This window comes from Anomaloglossus baeobatrachus, chromosome 3 (assembly GCF_048569485.1).
Source record: "Anomaloglossus baeobatrachus isolate aAnoBae1 chromosome 3, aAnoBae1.hap1, whole genome shotgun sequence".
Taxonomy (NCBI): domain Eukaryota; kingdom Metazoa; phylum Chordata; class Amphibia; order Anura; family Aromobatidae; genus Anomaloglossus; species Anomaloglossus baeobatrachus.
Genome location: NC_134355.1, coordinates 35,935,551 through 35,948,050, shown reverse-complemented (window position 1 = coordinate 35,948,050; position 12,500 = coordinate 35,935,551). Strand labels below are relative to the sequence as shown.

General features: G+C 49.9%; 1 protein-coding gene across 1 annotated transcript in view; it reads right to left on the bottom strand.

Moving 5' to 3' along the window:
- GPATCH2 (G-patch domain containing 2) overlaps nucleotides 1–12,500 on the bottom strand; it is a 187,551-nt gene that overhangs the window by 94,200 nt on the left and 80,851 nt on the right. Inside the window, exon 6 of the mRNA XM_075339120.1 lies at nucleotides 11,796–11,863. Within this exon, the coding sequence (XP_075195235.1) occupies nucleotides 11,796–11,863 (68 nt within the window). The remainder of the gene's footprint in view (nucleotides 1–11,795; nucleotides 11,864–12,500) is intronic.

The following is a 12,500-nucleotide window of genomic DNA, read 5'->3' as shown; positions in this document are numbered from 1 at the left end:
GGCACTACCATGCTCGGGTGCTCAGTACTGGTAACTAGTGATGAGCGGGCACTACCATGCTCAGGTGCTCAGTACTGGTAACTAGTGATGAGCGGGCACTACCATGCTCAGGTGCTCAGTACTGGTAACTAGTGATGAGCGGGCACTACCATGCTCAGGTGCTCAGTACTGGTAACTAGTGATGAGCGGGCACTACCATGCTCGGGTGCTCAGTACTGGTAACTAGTGATGAGCGGGCACTACCATGCTCAGGTGCTCAGTACTGGTAACTAGTGATGAGCGGGCACTGCACTTCCATGCTCAGGTGCTCAGTACTGGTAACTAGTGATGAGCGGGCACTACCATGCTCAGGTGCTCAGTACTGGTAACTAGTGATGAGCGGGCACTTCCATGCTCAGGTGCTCAGTACTTGTAACTAGTGATGAGCGGGCACTACCATGGTCGGGTGCTCAGTACTGGTAACTAGTGATGAGCGGACACTACCATGGTCGGGTGCTCAGTACTGGTAACTAGTGATGAGCGGGCACTGCAATGCTCAGTACTCGTAACTAGTGATGAGTGGGCACTACCATGCTCAGGTGTTCAGTACTTGTAACTAGTGATGAGCGGGCACTACCATGCTCGGGTGCTCAGTACTCGTAACTAGTGATGAGCGGGCACTACCATGCTCAGGTGCTCTGTACTCGTAACTAGTGATGAGCGGGCACTACCATGCTCAGGTGCTCAGTACTGGTAAATAGTGATGAGCGGGCACTACCATGCTCGGGTGCTCAGTACTTGTAACTAGTGATGAGCGGGCACTACCATGCTCAGGTGCTCAGTACTGGTAACTAGTGATGAGTGGGCACTACCATGCTCGGGTGCTCAGTACTCGTAACTAGTGATGAGTGGGCACTACCATGCTCGGGTGCTCAGTACTTGTAACTAGTGATGAGTGGGCACTACCATGCTCAGGTGCTCAGTACTTGTAACTAGTGATGAGTGGGCACTACCATGCTCAGGTGCTCAGTACTCGTAACTAGTGATGAGTGGGCACTACCATGCTCGGGTGCTCAGTACTTGTAACTAGTGATGAGTGGGCACTACCATGCTCGGGTGCTCAGTACTTGTAACTAGTGATGAGTGGGCACTACCATGCTCGGGTGCTCAGTACTTGTAACTAGTGATGAGCGGGCACTACCATGCTCGGGAGCCCGGTCAAGCATTTTGCTGGCAAATCATCAGGAAAAGTTCTCGAGTCCCCCATTGACTTCCATTACACTCGGTACTTGGGTTGATCCCGTCCGAGGGTCTGACTGCTCAATATGAGTATTGAGCACCTGAGCATGGTAGTGCTCACTCAACTCTAGTAATAATGTTTTCGTATTAGCATAGAAAAAAAAGTCCACAAATTTTCTAATCTAAAATCTGATTACATAAACCAGAGATGTACTCAGAGCAGTTGTCCCTTCCCTTCCCGCACTCCGTGTTGGTGGATCATACCAGCTACATTACTTAGCAGGGGATGATAATGAGGACAAAAGACGGATTCCATTCTTAGGGTATGTTCACACATCAGGTTTTTGCTGTATGGCACAATCCGACGCTTTGCGGGAAGAACGCATCAGTTTTTTCCTCATAGACTTTTATTAGCACCAGATTGTGCAGCATGTACTTGCGTTTGATCCGGTTTTTGCCGGATGCGGCAAAAATCGTCACTCCAGCGGACGCGAGGAACGTTTTTTTGCCAGCGGCAACAAAAACTGCATGGCGCCGGGTGCGGCATGGTGCATAATGAAAGTCCATGCGCAACGGATACAGTGGCATGCATCAAACGCTGGAAGCATGTACCGGATCCGGTTTTTACTTCTGAGCATGCCCAGAAGTGATATAAATTCATTGCTTGTCAGAAAATCACTCACTCTCTCACTCACACTGACTCATTCACTCACTCACCGATCCCGGCGCTGCACGGCTGTCACAAAGCTCTGGCGGCTTCTCCTGATTTGAAAATGCAGGCCGCTCATTCAATCTCGTATTCCGTACTTCCCCCCGCCCACCGGTGCCTATGATTGGCTGCAGTCAGACACGCCCCCACGCTGAGTGACAGCTGTCTCACTGCAACCAATCACAGCCGCCGGTGGGCGGGTCTATATCGCGCAGTACAATAAATAATTTTAAAAAAAAACCGCCGTGCAGTGTCCCTCCAATTTTGATACCAGCCAGGATAAAGCCACACACCTGGAGGCTTGTATTCTCAGGATGGGGAGCCTCCCAACCTAACAATATCAGCCAGCAGCCGTCCAGAATTGCCGCATCCATTAGATTCGACAGTCCTGGGACTCTACCCCGCTCATCCCGAATTGCCCTGGTGCGGTGGCAATCGGGGTAATAAAGGGTTAATCATGGCAGGCGTCCATGAGACACCCCCAATGATTAACCTGTAAGTGAAAGTAAATAAACACATACACCCGAAAAAATACTTTATTTGGAATAAAAGACAAAAAAACACCCTCTTTCACCATTTTATTAAAATCCCCAAATACCCCTGCAGGTTCGACATAATCCACAGAGGTCCCATGACGATTTCAGCTCTGCTACATGAAGCTAACAGGAACACCGCCGCTCCTGGGAGCTCCACACAGCAACTGAAGGGAATTGCGCTGTCAGCGGGGACGTCACTGAGGTAGTGCCGGTGTGTGCGGTGATGATGGTGGCTGTAGTGCCTGCGTGTGCGGTGATGATGGGGGCTGTAGTGTCTGGGGGTGTGCAGAGATGATGCGGGCAGTAAGTGCCTGCGTGTGCGGTGATGGTGCGTGCGGTAGTGCCGGGGCGTGTGCGGTGATGATGAGTGCGGTAGTGCGGGGGCGTGTGCGGTGATGATGCGTGCGGTAGTGCCGGGGTGTGCGGTGATGATACGTGCGGTAGTGCCGGGGTATGTGGAGATAATACGTGCGGTCATGATGCGTGCAGTAGTGCCGGGGTGTGCGGTGATGATGCGTGCGGTAGTGCCGGGGTGTGAGCGGTGATGATGCATGCGGTAGTGCCGGGGTATGAGTGGTGATGATGGGGGCAGTAGTGCCGGGGTGTGAGCGGTGATGATGCATGCGGTAGTGCTGGGGTATGTGCGGTGATGATGGGGGCGGTAGTGCCGGGGTGTGAGCGGTGATGATGCATGCGGTAGTGCTGGGGTATGTGCGGTGATGATGGGGACGGTAGTGGCGGGGTGTGAGCAATGATGATGCGTGCGGTAGTGCCGGGGTGTGAGTGGTGATGATGGGGGCGATAGTGCCGGGGTGTGAGTGGTGATGATGGGGGCAGTAGTGATGATGCATGCGGTAGTGCTGGGGTATGTGCGGTGATGATGGGGACGGTAGTGCCGGGGTGTGAGCAGTGATGATGCGTGCGGTAGTGCCGGGGTGTGAGCAGTGATGATGCATGCGGTAGTGCTGGGGTATGTGCGGTGATGATGGGGGCGGTAGTGCCGGGGTGTGAGTGTTGATGATGGGGGCGGTAGTGCCAGGGTGTGAGTGGTGATGGGGGAGGTAGTGCCGGGGTGTGAGTGGTGATGATGGGGCGGTAGTGCCGGGGTGTGAGTGGAGATGATGGGGGCGGTAGTGCCGGGGTGTGAGCGGTGATGATGCATGAAGTAGTGCTGGGGTATGTGCGGTGATGATGGGGGCGGTAGTGCCGGGGTGTGAGCGGTGATGATGCGTGCGGTAGTGCTGGGGTATGTGCGGTGATGATGGGGGCGGTAGTACCGGGGTGTGAGCGGTGGTGATGCGTGCGGTAGTGCTGGGGTATGTGCGGTGATGATGGGGGCGGTAGTGCCGGGGTGTGAGCGGTGATGATGCGTGCGGTAGTGCCGGGGTGTGAGCGGTGATGATGCATGCGGTAGTGCTGGGGTATGTGCGGTGATGATGGGGGCGGTAGTGCCGGGGTGTGAGCGGTGATGATGCATGAAGTAGTGCTGGGGTATGTGCGGTGATGATGGGGGCGGTAGTGCCGGGGTGTGAGCGGTGATGATGCGTGCGGTAGTGCTGGGGTATGTGCGGTGATGATGGGGGCGGGTAGTGCCGGGGTGTGAGCGGTGATGATGCGTGCGGTAGTGCTGGGGTATGTGCGGTGATGATGGGGGCGGTAGTGCCGGGGTGTGAGCGGTGATGATGCGTGCTGTAGTGCTGGGTTATGTGCGGTGATGATGGGGGCGGTAGTGCCGGGGTGTGCGCGGTGATGATGCGTGCGGTAGTGCTGGGGTATGTGTGGTGATGATGGGGGCGGTAGTACCGGGGTGTGAGCGGTGGTGATGCGTGCGGTAGTGCTGGGGTATGTGCGGTGATGATGGGGGCGGTAGTGCCGGGGTGTGAGCGGTGATGATGCGTGCGGTAGTGCTGGTGTTTGTGCAGTGATGATGCGTGCGGTAGTGCCGGGGTGTGAGCGGTGATGATGCATGAAGTAGTGCTGGGGTATGTGCGGTGATGATGGGGGCGGTAGTGCCGGGGTGTGAGCGGTGATGATGCGTGCGGTAGTGCTGGGGTATGTGCGGTGATGATGGGGGCGGTAGTGCCGGGGTGTGAGCGGTGATGATGCGTGTGGTAGTGCTGGGGTATGTGCGGTGATGATGGGGGCGGTAGTGCCGGGGTGTGAGCGGTGATGATGCGTGCTGTAGTGCTGGGTTATGTGCGGTGATGATGGGGGCGGTAGTGCCGGGGTGTGAGCGGTGATGATGCGTGTGGTAGTGCTGGGGTATGTGTGGTGATGATGGGGGCGGTAGTACCGGGGTGTGAGCGGTGGTGATGCGTGCGGTAGTGCTGGGGTATGTGCGGTGATGATGGGGGCGGTAGTGCCGGGGTGTGAGCGGTGATGATGCGTGCGGTAGTGCTGGTGTTTGTGCAGTGATGATGGGGTCTCTCTCTCAGCATAAAAAAAAACAAAAAAAAAAAAAACTGATCCGTTGCATCAGGCACAAACCGGATTGTGCTTGATTGGAAAAAAACTGATGTGTGAACTTAGCCTTAGCCTATGTTCACATGCTGCTTTTTTTCTGAAGGCAAAGCCTGCTCTCTTGGCAGTAAAGAAGCTGCTTTCAAACCATAAGCTTTGCTGCAGATTTGTCTACAGTATATGTTTAATAAACCAAAAATGTAACAAACGCACGGTTGCAATTTTTTACAGCATTTTGCACTTTTTCATTGCATTCTATGGTAAAAAAAAAACTGCTGCAAAAACTACAAAAACTTACATTTTGCAGTTTTCAAAAAGGCAGCAGCTTTCCAATGCAGCCATGAATAAAAAAAAAAAAAAAAAAAGCTGAGTGTGCATGAGATTTGTGAAACCGCATAGCTTCTGTTGGGTTCTGCAAAAAGCAGCTTTTAATTTACATTAGAAAAGCATAAAACCCCCAAAACTTCAAAAGTGCAATGTGTGAACATAGCCTTAGGCTATGTGCCCACGGGACTCTGTATCTGCAGATTTTTCTGCATCAAAATCCGCACCTTTTCATAGGTGCGGATTTTGTGCGGATTTGGTTGCGGATTTTGCGTTGTTTTTTTTTTATTCAATTGAATAGGCAAAATCCGCACGAAAATCTGCAACAATAATTGACATGCTGGGCACAGCATTTCCCAAATGTCATAGAAATGGCTGGGGAGTAGCTGTGCTGCAGATTTCTGGAAAATCCGCGGCTTTTCCGCGAGAAATCCGCGGCAAAATCCGAGCATTTTCTGCAGCGTGGGCACATAGCCTTAGGCTATGTGCCCACGGGACTCTGTATCTACAGATTTTTCTGCATCAAAATCCGCAGCTTTCCCCCGGAATCCGCACCTTTTCATAGGTGCGGATTTTGTGCGGATTTGACGCGGATTTTGCGATTTTTTTTTTAATTTAATTGAATAGGCAAAATCCGCATGAAAATCCGCAACAATAATTGACATGCTGCAGATTTTTCCGCACGAAAATCCGCACGATTTCCGCTGCGGAAAAATCCGCAGCGTGGGCACAGCATTTCCCAAATGCCATAGAAATGGCTGGGAAGTACCTGTGCTGCAGATTTCTGGAAAATCCGCGGCTTTTCCGCGAGAAATCCGCGGCAAAATCCACGCATTTTCCGCAGCGTGGGCACATAGCAGTGAATATGTTCTTCCTTTTAGTGCAGGTCCGTAAACATTACACTGCCCCATTAGCGGGAGATATTTTGCCCTAAATATTGTACGGTTCTTTCTTTTTGCAAAAGATTAACAAAAAGTTCCCATTTTAAGAAAGCTCGGCGCGGGCGAAGATTGAAGAACTTGTCCGCATTTAGCAGTATATATTGGATTTGCAATCATGTAAAAGCGCAGCCTCGCGAGTAACACGTATTGGATTTGTAATAAAGTAAAAACATCCAGCGGGAAGGGACAGATCACGGCCGCTTAATACTGCGAGATATATTCAAGATGTTTTTACGCCGAGGCCGTTATGTGGAAAGACGGCGACTGGGAGACTGTATCTTTAAGTGTAAAGAATCCGATGCACCCCGGTCAGCGGGCGCTCAGTTATAGGTTTGCTTTGCAAAGTGACAACTTTAGGGGAAAACAGAGGACATAGAAGGAGGTAATATGTATAAATACTACATAAGTATTTGATCCTCTGCCAATTTTGCAAGTTTTCCCACCTACAAAGAAGGGAGAGGGCTGTAATTTTTATCGTAGGTAACTGACAGAATAGAAAAAAAAACACAGAAAATCACATTATATAAAATTCTTAAAAAATTTGCATTTTATTGCATGAAATAAGTATTTTATCACCTACTAACCAGCAAGAAATCTGGCTCTTACAGATCTGTTATTTTTTTCGCCTGCTCTGCCGTCATTACCTTTATTAATTGCACTTGTCTGAACTCGTCACTTGTATAAAACACCCCTGTCCACATACTCAATCACACTCCAACGCCTCCCCCATGGACAAGACCAAAGAGCTGTCTAAGGACACCATGGATAAAATTGTAGACCTGCACAAGGCTGGGATGGGCTACAGGACAATAGGCAAGCAGCTTGGTGAGGAGGCAACAACTGTTGGCGCAATTATTAGAAAATGGAAAAAAGACAAGATGACAGTCAATCTTACTTGGTCTGGGGCTGCATGTAGAATCTCGCCTCATGGGGTAAGGATGATTCTGAGAAAGGTCAGGAATCAGCAAAGAATTAAATGGGAAGACCTGTTTAATGACCTGAAGAGAGCTGGGACCACAGTCTCAAAGATTACCATTAATAACACCCTACACAATCATGGACTAAAATCCTGCAGGGCAGACAAGGTCCCTCTGCTTACACCAGCACACATCCAGGCCCGGTGAAGGTCACCAATGACCATCTGGATGATGCAGAGGAGGCATGGGAAAAGAACTTTATGGTATGAGCGCCACTCTCAGTGTTTGGAAGAGGAAGAACGATTAGCACAACTCCAAGAACACTGTTCCAACCGTGAAGAATGAGGGTGGAAACATCATACTTTGGGGGGCTTTTTTGCGAAGTGGACAGAACGACTGCCCCGTACTTGAGAGGATGAATGGGGTCATGTATCGCGAGCCAACAACCTCCTTCCCTCAGTAAGAGCATTGAAGATGGGTTGTGGCTGGGTCTTCCATCATGACAAGGACCTGAAACACACAGCCAGGACAACTAAGGATCGGCTCCATAAGAAGCATACAAGGTCCTGGATTGGCCTAGCCAGTCTCCAGACCTGAACCCAATAGGAAATCTTTGGAGGAGCTGAAGCCCAATGTTGCCCAGTGACAGACCCGAATCCTGAAAGTTCTGGAAAAGATCTGTATGTAGGAGTCGCTAGAATCCCTAAGGCCTCGTTCACACGTTCGTGAAAAACCACGCACGTTTTTCACGGACGTGTCAGAGGTGCGTTTTGCCCTCCTTGAGCCGTGTTTATTGCCTACGTGTGTCCTCCGTGTGTTATCCGTGATAACACACGGAAAACGGGAACTTTCTGCTCACCTGTCCCTGGCGTCGCTGTCTGTGGTGCTGATCTTCGGTTTCCGGTCCTGCGACTCCCGATGCTGCTGCTTCTGGCCCCAGTGAAGTGAATATTCAATGAGCATAATGAGCGGCGGTCGGCAGCAAGTGATAACAACAACTAGTGACAACAACGGCAAAGACAGCAGGGCTGGAGAAGGTGAGTAAAGTTTTGGTTTTTTTTTTCTCGCAGACACGTCTTTTCTCCGGTGCGTGTCACACGGAACACATCCGTGTGGTCTGTTTGTGTTACGTGTGACCCGTTTGCGTTCCGTGTGACACCCGTGATGCCGGAGAGAAAATGGACATGTTGCCGTGAGAAACACACGGACACACGTATGTACGGAACGGACGCACGTTCCGTGCATAAATACATACATGTATCCAAAGCCATTGGAATACATAGGTCTATGTGTGTACGTGTCTCCGGTACGTGTGGAAACTGACTAAACACGTACCGGAGGCACGGAACGTGTGAAAGAGGCCTAATGCAGTGTTTGCAAACCTGGTCAAGATCTACCAGAAACGTCCGACCTCTGTGAGTGCAAACAAAAGGTTTCTACCAAAAATTTGTGAGGAAAATGAGGGGTGTGTCTTAGGCTATTTGCCCACGCTGCGGAAAATTCGTTGAATTTGCCGCGATTTTTTCACGGAAATTCCGCGGATTATTCAAAAATCCGCAGTACATAGAGTCCCCAGCCGTTTCTATGGCATTTGGGGGCTGCTGTGCCCATGCTGCGTTTTTTTTTTCTGCAGCGAAAATAGTGCAGATTTCCCTGCGGAAAAATCTGCAGCATGTCAATTATTTATTTCTCCGCAGGGTCCCATATACTTACCTGACTTGATAGAAGACACCGGAGTCACTTTCTCCGTCCGGTGCACAGGAGCGTGGTGGAGCCAGGAGCAGGAAGGAGGAGGTGGGCGGGGCCTGCACGCGAGCTCCGGTCATGTGACAGCCAGAGCTAGTTCAGGTCCGCCCACCTTCTCCTGCACAGTGTAGACACGGCCAGAAAGTGAAGTGCTGCGTGATGGAGGTAAGTATGAACGTATGATCACTCCAGCACTTGTTCTGCATGCCATGGTACTGTATCCTCAATGCAGAATGCCCGCACCATATCCGCAGGACATTCCGCAATACAACCGCAGCATGGAAACAGACAATGTGCTGCGGTTTTCTGGTAGCTCCTGCGGAATGTCCTGCGGATATATCCACCGGACACTTTCCCCGTGGGCACATAGCCTTATAATCCACCAGTAAGTTACTGGGGGGGGGGTTACTGTAGAGAGGTCACAGGAGGCAGGGGAGATGCTTCGGGTGCTGTGCTGTGGGCCATGAGGCATGGGCGGCGATCCTGAAAATGTTGGCGGTGTGGGTTTCAAATAATGGCGCCTGGAGTTGGCACGTGAGCAGATGGAGCTCTTGGCTCAAAATCTCATCTGCGTATGAGCCGTCTCCAGCCCATTAATCTCCCAGAAGCGAACTTAAGTAAGATGGCGCCTGCAGTTGGCGCATTCACCGATCAGCGCTCTGCTTGTTACTGTGCAGATAGCGCAAGCGCCGACTCCAGGCGTCATTTCTTTGAAGCCCGCGTTGCCGATAGTTTCTGGATGTTGCCTGCCTCACAGCGCCCGCAGCGAGCATCTGGGACACACACTGCACCACCCACAGCATCACCCCGCTCCACCACCGCTGCCAATCCCACCTGGTGAGACACCACCAGGTTAGAAGACGGAATTTTTTTTTTCTTTACATTTTTTTGTCTCTAATTTGGGGTGCATCTTATAATCCGGTGCGTCTTATAAAACGAACATTACGGTGTATTTTATATAACATTAATGAATTTTATATTTCATATACCCTATGTTTGCATATGTCTTACAGAGTGCCGCTGTATTCCTTTGTGTTTTGTGTATTAGTTAGCAACTGTTCACACTTGCTATATTTGAAGATGCAGTTTTTTTGCTCATAGAGCACTATCCGTGTGCGCACAGCTCACACCTGCGGAGCGTCCATGCTACTGGTCCGGTCACCCGTATTAGAGAGTGCACAGCTCACACCTGCGGAGCGTCCATGCTACTGGTCCGGACGGTCACCCATATTAGAGCGTGCACAGCTCACACCTGCGGAGCGTCCATGCCACTGGTCCCAGACAGTCACCCATATTAGAGAGTGCACAGCTCACACCTGCGGAGCGTCCATGCTACTGGTCCGGTCACCCATATCAGAGACTGCACAGCTCACACCTGCGGAGCGTCCATGCTACTGGTCCGGTCACCCATATCAGAGACTGCACAGCTCACACCTGCGGAGCGTCCATGCCACTGGTCCAGACGGTCACCCATATTAGAGACTGCACAGCTCACACCTGCGGAGCGTCCATGCCACTGGTCCAGACGGTCACCCATATTAGAGAGTGCACAGCTCACACCTGCGGAGCGTCCATGCTACTGGTCCAGACGGTCACTCATATTAGAGAGTGCACAGCTCACACCTGCGGAGCGTCCATGCCACTGGTCCAGACAGTCACCCATATTAGAGAGTGCACCGCTCACACCTGCGGAGTGTCCATGCTACTGGTCCGGACGGTCACCCATATCAGAGACTGCACAACTCACACCTGCGGAGCGTCCATGCCACTGGTCCAGACGGTCACTCGTATTAGAGAATGCATAGCTCACACCTGCGGAGCGTCCATGCCACTGGTCCAGACGGTCACTCGTATTAGAGAATGCATAGCTCACACCTGCGGAGCGACCATGCCACTGGTCTGGACGGTCACTCTTCATTCTACACTACCTCGGCAAAGAGGAAGCCGGGAGATGGAGGGGAGAAATCAGTGCACTCCTGAAGATGGAAGACAACCCCTTTAAGAGTCACTGCATCTTTTTGTCAATAATCCCTTCTAAAAGTGGACAATCCCTTTAAATTTAAATGAAAGAGATAGGGTAAATGTTCTATGTAGATCTACGGTGATCATTTTTCCTATTTATACCTTGAAAATGGTTACAGCGTTGGGACCTCGAGAGGGGTTAATGTGTCTGGATGCATTTTGTGTGAGCGGAGCCCCCGGCATTCCCTTCCAACTGTAAAAAAAAGCCCATTTTCCTGTGGCCGATTCCTCCGCAGGAGCCGGTTACCACGCAGGCCCTTTGTTATAGCTGTAAGTTCATGAGAATTGATGCTAGTCATTAATCTCAGATGCAGAACCCTAGTCAAGTGCTTTGTGAAAGTCCAAGTTTGACATCCACATTATTCCCCCAGTCATCCGTATCTTATTCCAGCGCGCGCCATAATTAATTGCTCCTGCATTTAACCACTGAACTGGCGATATTTGTAGGGGATGTAAAGTGCTCTGACCTTTTGCATAAAAATTCACAGTCCCAAAGGACAGATAACAATATGGCGGAAAAGGAAAAAAATCACAACAGATTTATTCACGGCGGCGACCACTTTCACTAATCGATACCTCTTACCGGACGGGGGCCTGGAGGGATATTTGCTGGGAAAATATGGAAAAGCGTCAACGTATCAGGGTGATTATATGTGAGGAGCGTCATAAAGTACTGACTGCGAATAGTAATGGATGTGAGGGGGAGACCCCAACAGGAGCAGTCTGGGGGGCTTCATCGAAGGAGGACAAGCCGCAAAACTGTTTATTAGTGCCCGGGAGAAAACACCTTTCAATGCATTACATCATGAAGATGAATATCGGACGGGGGGTATATGACTGGCCCCCCTATTGGGTGACTTTGCTGTACCCACTAGTTGTGGACGCTTATTTTGTAGGCTTATACCATAAAAGTGCTACTTACTCATGATGGTGAGGGTCTGGGGGAAAATGTGCCAGCCTGTCATTGGTGCTGGACCCCGGGCTGCTCATCTGGGGGAAAAAAAAAAAAAATCATCATTAAGTGATAAAAAGAGAACATAAGAGTGAGACTACTATTATCCTCACCGCAATGCAAAGGTGTTATATTATATATTAGAATATACAGCATATTATATATATATATTTTTTATTCTATTCTTAGAAACAGTGCCACTCATTCCACAGGCTGTGTCTGGTATTACAACCCTTGCTTTACACGACAAAAAAACTGGTGCTCTTTCAAATAAAAAAAAAAAAAATAATTATTATATATATATACATACATATATATATCACCCACACATACACACATATACATATATATATATATATATATATATATATATTACCCACATATATATATATACACTAGAAGGTGGCCGGATTCTACGCATCGGGTATTCTAGAATTACGTATTGTGTAGTTCATGTATGATTTTTGTTTATATATATATATATATATATATATATATATATATAGATAGATGTTGTTGTCTGTAGTTACCAAGTGTTTGTGTAGGGGCTGTACATGTTCTGGCCGGGTGTTGTCTGGGTGTGGCGGGGGGTGAGAGCGGTGTTGTATGTGTGTTGCGTTGTTTGTGGAGCGCTGTGTGTCTGTAGCGTTGTGTGTGTGTGTGTTGCGCGTTTAT